Genomic DNA, 9,439 nt, shown 5'->3' on the forward strand with positions numbered 1-9,439 from the left:
TTCAATGGGTTACTACTCTGCTTTGTCCAATAAACACAATGTAATGATGTTAAAAACCAATTTGAGTTGATCAAGTGGTCAATTCACTCGTTTGCTTAAGCAAATTTCGGAGGTTCGAATCCCGTGTATGCAACAACCCATTAGTCGATGGCAGACCCTTAAATAGAACTAAAATTTGCAGCGAATTAGTCCTTGACCTGCCGGATTAAGAGATACTGTGGGAGGAAAAAAATAATGTTGAAAGTTGAAACTCACGAGTGCATAACTATGACTGTTAGATCAGAAATTCTGAACGCATTACCTTGAAGCATTTTATTTGGCACAAAGGAGCTAACTAGATTATATTATTTGAGAAATCTTGGTAACCAACTAGGAAATTAATATTTCTACATTCATATTTAATCATAAAGAAGCGACTACAGCCTTGTTCCTTGTGGAACATCAATGCTAAAAATGGGTAACAATGACGGGAAAAATGGTCAGAAACTATGTAGTTCTAACTTCTAACAGAAAACATCTGAGTTTAATAATACAGTTAACAATGAGCCTCTGTTCTCCATGATGCTCTAAGAATTCATGTGGTGAACCAGACCATTTTCTGCTTCAATAAGATTGGATCTCGATAATTTTATGCTGCCAATAATAGATTCAGCAGCACTACTTAAGCCCTTCCTCCCAACCAAACTCACCCCAAAATTGTGGCTTAACATTCTCATCCTGTTTTCGTCTCCATCCACCTGACTCAACTCAACGGCTTGCTTCTTCGAAACCATGGCGTAAAGATAAAGATTGCCAGAGTCCAAGACCGCTTCTCCAATTTTAACGCGTAGTAATGCAATAGAATCAAGATCATTCGGCTCTGGATTAAACAAAGCAGAGAAGCTCCCAAATTTGAGGTCAGGGTTCATAAACAATTTGTTCAATTCATCACTCTCTCTGGTGTTTCTTGTTCTGTCAACTGGCACCAAAGATCTTCTATTTGCGACCCTCAGAATGTTTGCAGCCTCTCTCATTCCACTAAGAAATGCTCCGTGCATTGTCGCAGGATATTGTTTACTGGTCGCCTCACCGGCAAAGAACAGTCTCCCATCTCCAACACTCTCTGCAAGAATATCATAATCGTCTCCTGATGAACCAACAGCAACATAAGAATAAGATCCATAAGCAAAGTGATCCTTCCCCCACCGTGTACAGACTGCCTGAACAGGTTCCGGAACAACAATTCCCTTTGGGTTATATATATCCTTCAGAATGTCCAAAACCCTTCTCACAGACTCCACCGGTGACATCATCTCAAACCTAATTGCAGCATCCCCGGCAACAAGGGCAACGAGTAGTGGGCCTCCGGACACAGAAGAGTAGCTATAGAACAGAAAAAACTCACCCCTCATACTCAAGTCCTCAGTCAAATGACCAAACGTATCAATGTTCCCACCCCAGAAATTATATGGAAATAGAATAGCAACCTTGTTCAGCAACCCAAACCCTAACCTATGAATTGCATCTTTCTTTCTCTGAGGAAGCTCAGGGACAAACTCAATAGACCCCTTCTTAAGCACACCTAATGGCACGGTGCAAACCACCATGTCCCCCCGGAATTCCTGCCCGCTGGCATAAACAATCACCCCATCAGATCCATACTTAACACACTCCACAGTCCGCCCATAGAAAATTGGTAAATCCTCCGCAAGCGCCCTAACGAAAATCTCGTTCCCTCCGGGGATAAAACAGTGATCACCACCCATCTCATAAGGATCATCCTGATCCCAATATGCCATGGACAAATTCGACATCAGAGTAGCATTAGCATACTCCAAATTAGCAAGGTGCCAATTCAACAGCATCCTCTCCTCCTGTTCCTCACAAACCTTATAAACCCGCCGGAATGCCTCCAGCGCGGTCCCTAACGGCACATCAACCGACTTAACCTCCTCAATCATATCCTGCCTAAGCTTACAAACCCTCTCCAAAAGCTTATTAAATGAAACTTCAACCCTAGAATCAATATCAGAATCAACAGCCCTTCCATCAGGCATATACAAAGGGCAAAGATCCCTAACCTTATGAAGAGGCAAGCCCAATTGCCTCGCCAAAACCCCAAGAGGGTTGCCATTGATTCCGGTAAGCACACTCCCACCGAAATCCGCTGCAGCCTCAACTCCATCACCCATCATCTTCTTTGTCTTCACGCGCCCACCAGGGCGCATCCTTCCCTCCAAAATCGCAACTTTAAACCCTAGAAACACCAATTGCCGCGCCGCAACCAAACCTGCGAACCCAGCACCAATCACAATCACCGTTCCTCTTTCGAAATCATCGAAAGGTTTCAACTTCACTTCTTTAATCGGTGGCGCGATGCCGAAATTGATGTACCCGTGCTCGAGGAGGAACCGGTACGCGGAATCGACCAACCCTTTGTGCTCGGAACGGATAGATTGGAGGGCTCGATCGCGCGTGAGCCACACGTCGACGTTGGAGCGCCACCGTGCGAGGATGTGGTTTCGGACGACGATGTAGTTGGTCTGCTCGGAGCCGCCGACGGTGGAGACGACGTTGGCCTCGATCTCCTCCTCCGTCAGGGAGTCGACGGGGAAACCGACGGAGATGGCGATGAGGGCCTCGACATCGCAGTCTTTGGCAACATCGTTACGGCGGTTCCTGGCGGCGATGGAGGCGGCGCCGTTGATCTCAGTGAAAAATTTCTTGCGACGGCGGCGCTTGCGGGGAGGACCGGGAGCCGCGGGGTTGGGGTCGGGTGGGGCGTGTTGGTGAGATGAAGAAGAATCTTCTGGGGATTCCAAAACGGCGGTTTCTGGTGTCGTTTCCTTTGGGAGGGAGGATGATTGGTCTTCCGAGGAGTTGTTGAGCTGTGGGGACAGTGCCACGTCGTTTTCCGGCGATATGGGGTCGGAGATGGGTGGTGGGGGCGGCGGTGATAGCTGTGGTGGAGGGTCCGCCGTCGTTTCCATTTTGGTTCCTCCCTCCCTGATGGACTTTGAATTTGTTTTATTCAATTTTTTCAAATATTCAGAGATTAATAGTAATTAGTATTGATATCCATATCCGCTAATAGAGACAGCTCTATTGTTGAAATGTTTTCGTTTTAAATGTTCGCAGTTTGTACTTTGCCTATAAAGGAAGTGGCGAAGTGCACTATTTGTGTGAACTTATGTATAAAAGGAAAAAAAAAAGTCACTTTTTTTATACTGTTATTTATGGAATTTAAATATTTAATAATCCTTTGAGTTTAATTTTAATATATTTACAATATAAAATATTTTATACAATTATTTAATTATATCAATTTTATTAAATAATTATTCATACAGTCAATATATAAAATATTTATTTCTATTAATATAATACTACATAATTAAATTTAGATGTACTTATAAAATTATTTTACACAAAATTAAATTCTATTTCTTTTTATATAAAAATGTTTTTACAAGTGTTTTGATTATGTATTATTAATTTATTACATCAAAAGACAAGTATTGCTTGGTACAGAATAGTTTAACTCTTCTACTTTATCAAAATTAATTTTAAATTAAAGGGGGTATTATATTTTTTTGCTAACATGTGGTTAATATTTGAGAATAATTTGGATACACCTAAATTGATTGTACTAAGGATATATACTTGATGAGATGATAGCAAATACACTTTCACTTGTTAAAAAATTACTTAAAATACCCAAAAAATCCTTAAATTTTTGTTCTCAAGTTAATCCAAATTACAGTGTGTTTAAAGATACTGCTAGAGGCTTGCTTTTTTTTTTTTTAAAGTTAATCATATCATTAACCATATATGAAATTCTCACCTCACTATGATAATTGATAACCTAGGACCTTTCGTTAACCTGAAAGTTAAATTTTAGTCCTTGTATTTCTTCATTTTCTTTCATTTCAGTTCCATTCGTTTCCCTTCCAATTTATTCATTTTGACAATTTAATGATTGCATGCATCATAGGCTTAAATGGAGTACAAGATACCAAGTCATTCAGATAACCACTAATTTTAACCAAGTCTTGCCATAGTATAATAAGTTAATAACATGTCAGACTAGGTATTCATAATTCATGCACAAAATAATATTTAAACCTCTATATAAACAAATATTGTAACCATTTTTTTTCTTCTGTACATAAACTGCCATGTAAGAGATCAAAAAAAAGAAATCCGCAAGAACTATAGCATGCTATCAGTCAAGAGATTCTGATTCTTTCTGATTCTTCTTGGCATGCCACATTCTGCTCTCTCCCAACCAATTTTTTTATTCACATTGTCATACACAACCATATATCCTCTTAATGAAATGTCTGCAAGATTTAGATTTAACCATAATCAATGATTAAGTGTGTAAATTCCGATGAAATGCAAGACAGTGAGTTATGAAGGACAACCAAAGGACACAAATATGGGAATTTCTTTGGTGAATAGTAAGGTCTGTAACTACATTTTTTATTGGAGGATGTTTTTATTATTTAATATTTTTTCTATAATAAAAAAGCAATCTTCACTTTTCATTAAAAAACACTTTTCGCTATAGTATTATCCAAAATTACTCACTCCACAATATCTTTCGCATAGGAAATTTGTTACTTTAAAAAATCAATGTATTGAAGATAAAAAATGGCATGTGTATATAAAAAATCAGCCACCAACTCAACCATTATGTATTTGTGTATATTTTACACGATTTTCTTTTTAAAATATTGGCTGCCAATTGGTGTAACGCGTGATTATGATGCAGTTGTGAGTTGTGTGTTTTACTGTGATATTGGAGGTTAGCAATAATCGATGCTTGCTATTTGTACGCAACAGCAAGAAGACAAAAAAAAGGAGAAAAGAAGAAAATGGAGGGGGCGACTAGAAGTATGGTGGGGGCAATTTGATGCATGGTGGGGCAATTTGTGAGGGAGATTAAAAAATTTTAGCCTTAGTGGCTATAAGTCTCAAATTTTGTTATCTCCCTCACAAATCACCCCACCATACTTCTAGTCGCCCCCTCTATTTTCTTCTTTTCTGCTATTTTTTTTTGTCTTCTTGCTGCTGTCTACAAACCGCGGGGAGCTATTTCTGTTAGCCTCCAATATCGCAATAAAACACACAGCTGCATCATAATCACGCATTACACCAAATATCATCCAATATTCAAAAAAATTAACCATTTAGTAGCTGCCTTTTTGTATACACATCGCATGGTTGATCTAAGATAAAACCAAATCTCCAAAGCAGCGAATATTGTGGAACCAAGAGAGTACAAAAAAATGTAGCAGGCAAAACTGCATCATAAATTTCAATTCGCTTTCAATAGTTTTCTTGAGGATGAGAATACCTCCAAGTATAATGGTGGATCCATCATGTACGTTGCTACCATCAAGGATAGCCAAGCATACATTGCCTTTTTTCTGCATCAAAGGAGTTAAATTAGAAATTCTAGTAATAATAAAAATCAATAGGGACAAAAAGTTGAATAGGAAGAGTAAATTACACTAATAATCAAGTAACCCTCCGGAGGAATCTGAAACACCGTCGACAAAATCCACCACTTGCTTCCAAATCGAAGACTCAAGGTATCGAATACATTCTTGACATCTTTGACAGATCTGCATGCCCAATAACATGGACGTTAGAGCACGCTCTTAAGGTTGGTTAAAAAGATGCAAGAAAACAGTAGTAGACATGAAAACTCCTTTAAGTAAAATATATGCAAGAAAATAGAAAACATATCATGTATCTCATAACATGAGCCATTAATAATAGCATTGCGACTTGAGTAACGACTTTATACATATCATGAGTCATATAAACGCAAACTTCGATTGGGTGACAATGTAAAAGTTTTATACAAAGTTGTTATTATCAACTAGTGTTTCAAAAATCATCGTAAAGAGGAATTAGGGAACCTAGATAATTTCTCTTACCTTATAGGGAAATTAGCTTGCCAGCAAATAGGCAAGGTCTTATCTGACTCGTCTTGAACGAGTCCCAATCCAGAAACTTCTTCGAGCTGCACCAAAATGAAAGATATTAACAAATATAAAATTCAATACAGGACTCAAGAAGAAATGCACAAGAGATGTTCTAGATGGTTAGAGTAAGAACTCACAGAAGCAACAAGATCCAAGAATGCAACTTTTGGAAAATACGTATAAGAACTGCCACTGTCAAAAATCACCTTTCCTACTTTGCTGTTGCCATCAAAACTGAGGGGCCTATACCCGTAATTCATCCCAAGAATCTCAGCTTGGTATAAATCTCTGTATAGATCGCATTCTACATTAGTTAATGACTAGTAAGAACAAACCTCTTAGAGTATGTTTCTGAGTTTTGATTTTGGAGGGAAAACAATAGAAGGGAAGAATTTAAAGTGTTAAACTAAAACTTTACACTTCAAAATTTTCCCTTCTCCACCTTTCCTTCAAAAATTGAAATGCAGAAACACACCCTAAGGAAACAAAAGCATAAAATAATAATTAAAAAAAATAAAGAGAGCACTGCATTCTCATGGCTCTATGCCATGAATATTTTGGGAAAAAAAGAAAAGGTGAAGTTCATCAAATAGAAACAATTACTATAAAACACCAGTTGATTTTTTACATTCTCCCAATTGGACTTAAAAAGTTTGCATTACAAGGCATACACTTTCTTCCCCAAATAAAAATGCAAACCAAGTTCATAATGGAAAGATGTGATCTGTTTAGAATTATACTCACGTATTGGCCATAGGAGCCCAAGTCATACCCCAATATGGCACAAAATCATCACCTAAGAACATGTATCCACCACCAACTCCATCCTTGCTTAGGCAATGACCAACCACATTCTTAATAAGCCCTTTACTCGCCAACTGGAACGGCAGGCTCACTTTCGCCCTGCTAAGTCCCATGATTCCATCTGTTTTTGCCAACGTATTCAGAAGTGAGCCATCTTGATCATATCCACACCTTAGATAACAAAGAGGTCGCAAAAATTAGATCAGCAACTTCGTAGAATATATTGTCGATTGTCTTAAAGAAAGGAAAAGGTCTCAAAAACAAAAAAAAGGATTCATACCCAAAAACGAAATTTAACTTGGCTTTCGATCCATTAGTAGTCAAAAGATGAACATCGTCTCTAATGAGAACCCCCAAGGAGGAACTATGATCTGCATATTGGATCTCATAATCACACTGCTGCTGAAGACTTCCTTGATATTCATTCCTCTGATTTTTCTGTACTTCAAAGCAGATAGAGTCCACAGATGGAACTATGTTGGATCTTACCGGCTTGTACGGTACATGTGCTCCCTAAATCAATTATATCCTTTGAGTTTACACAGTTTTTTAAGCAGAAATAACATGATCAGACTTGTACTATCCACATTGTACTTGACAACATAGCATTTAAATTAATAGATTTGAAAGTCAGTTCTTCAATGCACATAATCCATCTATAATTTTATACATTCTTCTGAATGATTTGGATCGATACGTATAATAATTATTCAGAATTCAACTTGTAAACCTACCTTTGCACAACTTCTGCATGGAGCATCACACTGTATCCAAGTTAAGTCACTCCCTGTATCCACATCAAGAAAATAACGTTTTGGAGGATTTCCTACTTGTAGATATGTGTAATACAACCTGAACAGAAGAACATGTTGCAAGGGTGTCATCATCATCAAAATCTACTAACATATACAGAAATCCACTGCCTCTAATGCAATATTGTAAATTTGGATTCCTACAAATTAGTACTATTTCCTAGTTTATCTGATGAAAAAAGAAAAGCCAATTTTGGGTCAAATTCACAACTATGTAAGCTACTGCAGAGAAAAACAAGAGTACCTATAAAGCAAAAAAATGTCCCTATTAATTAATAAAGCATCCAGCAAAAAGGAAAAACCTTAAAAGAAACCCCTTTTGCCCTTTTCAATCTTTTTAGCCAGAAATGATTTGCATGGCAACTTTCTTGTCCTTTTATCTGACAAATTTTTATGTTTTCTTATTTTTTATTGATCTCACATTTTAGAAGTTAAACAAAAGTAGAACGTATATCATTTTTCGTTCTTTTCTAAACGAGGATTCATCTGAACAAAGCAAGGTTTGAAGATTGACTTCAAAATCCAACAATCAATTCAGCAAAAGAAAAAAAAAATTGACTTTTTGGCATACCCATCTGGAAAAATGTTGCCACTGATTGGAAAAACAGAAGAAGAATCTGCAACTTTAGGATATACATCGGCTTTTCTTTGAGTCACAACAAAATTCTCTTTTTGCGTGTCAACAAAGTTCCTCACTTTGAGTCTCAAATCCTTCTGACCATGAACCCCAATTTTAGGAAACAAAGGGAATAGAAAAGAGTTTGGGCCATCATCATGATCGTCGTTGTTCCTAAGACCACTCAGTTCCTGAAGTGTATTAGAAGAGAAGGAACCATACAGAAAAAGAGCAAATAGCAGGACACTAAAGAAAGTGAAGATCTTTGTTGGGGTTCCAAAGAAGAGCTTCCTGAAAGAGAATTGAAGCTCAGGACTTGATGATGGGTTAGAATGAAAGTCATTATTGTTATCATGATCACTACTAGATTGAGAATTGTTGTGAAAATTTTGTTGTTGGGGTTGAGATTGAAGAGAAGGAGATTGCGATTGAGGTTCAGTGTAAGTAAAAGCAGTGATGGTTTTACCCAAAGAAGGGTTATCTGGTGGTGGAAGGGAGATTATAACAACACCTTTGATTTGTGGCGATTGATCATCGGAATCCATGGCTCTGTTCTCTGCAATGTTGGGGTAAGAGAGAAGAAGAATAGCAGAGCATGGAAATAGTGTGCCACCAAATGGTCTTACATATGACTTAGATTGAGTCAATTGTGTGTTTGATTGATTGAATGAAGAGTATTTGGCATTAAATGTTGTGATTTGTAATTATTTATTATTAATATTTTTAATAATATAAAATTATATTTAATAATATAAAATTATTTATTTTTTTATTAATTAAGTATTGATCAAATTTTTTAATAAAAATATTAATATTTAAAATTTTTTTACTAAAATTTAAAAATGTTATTAAAATAATATATTTTTAGGGATTAATAATTAAAATGATCTACAGAAAAAGTGTTTTTTAATTTAAATTTTTTAAAATTAATTGTTTTAAATGGGTCTCTTTTCCACATATAATAGTGAATTAAAATAGTTACTTTATTAATTAAATAATTTAAAATGTTATGTAAACACAAAAAATTAATTACTAAATTAGTTATTATGTATTTATATATAAATATAAATATTATTTAATTTATTTTTTATGTGTATTTTATACCGTTAATAAATTTAATAGTTGATTTTTTATGTATATCTAATATAGTTATTAAATATTATAAAATTATATTAATTAATAAAATAATTAATATGATTTACAATTATATTTTTGATAGACTAATTTAA

At 36.1% G+C, this 9,439-nt stretch overlaps 2 protein-coding genes across 2 annotated transcripts; both read right to left on the reverse strand.

Annotated features, from left to right (window-relative positions):
• Window positions 1–370: 370 nt before the first annotated feature.
• Window positions 371–3,139, reverse strand: LOC130951645 (lysine-specific histone demethylase 1 homolog 1). Its single transcript, XM_057880342.1, has one exon. The coding sequence runs from the start codon at window positions 2,967–2,969 to the stop codon at window positions 567–569; it is 2,403 nt and encodes an 800-aa protein (XP_057736325.1). The 5' UTR covers window positions 2,970–3,139; the 3' UTR covers window positions 371–566.
• An 843-nt stretch (window positions 3,140–3,982) lies between these two features.
• On the reverse strand, window positions 3,983–8,858 carry LOC130950627 (aspartyl protease APCB1). Its single transcript, XM_057879179.1, has 9 exons — window positions 8,166–8,858; window positions 7,517–7,634; window positions 7,063–7,295; window positions 6,723–6,953; window positions 6,116–6,266; window positions 5,931–6,016; window positions 5,498–5,612; window positions 5,342–5,414; window positions 3,983–4,322 (listed from the first exon to the last, which is right to left on the reverse strand). Exons 1-9 carry the CDS (start codon window positions 8,753–8,755, stop codon window positions 4,192–4,194), a joined length of 1,728 nt encoding a protein of 575 aa, XP_057735162.1. The 5' UTR covers window positions 8,756–8,858; the 3' UTR covers window positions 3,983–4,191.
• Between the last annotated feature and the right edge of the window lie 581 nt (window positions 8,859–9,439).

This window comes from Arachis stenosperma, chromosome 9 (genome assembly GCF_014773155.1).
Source record: "Arachis stenosperma cultivar V10309 chromosome 9, arast.V10309.gnm1.PFL2, whole genome shotgun sequence".
Taxonomy (NCBI): Eukaryota; Viridiplantae; Streptophyta; class Magnoliopsida; order Fabales; family Fabaceae; genus Arachis; species Arachis stenosperma.

Excerpts from the sequence above, each read along its gene's own strand:
- LOC130951645 (XM_057880342.1), bottom strand. The coding sequence starts at position 2,969 with ATGGAAACGACGGCGGACCCTCCACCACAGCTATCACCGCCGCCCCCA.
- LOC130950627 (XM_057879179.1), bottom strand. The coding sequence starts at position 8,755 with ATGGATTCCGATGATCAATCGCCACAAATCAAAGGTGTTGTTATAATC. Across the intron at positions 6,267-6,722 it reads TGGGCTCCTATGGCCAATAC|AGATTTATACCAAGCTGAGA; the intron begins GTGAGTATAATT and ends CGATCTATACAG. Across the intron at positions 5,613-5,930 it reads CAAGCTAATTTCCCTATAAG|ATCTGTCAAAGATGTCAAGA; the intron begins GTAAGAGAAATT and ends TTGGGCATGCAG.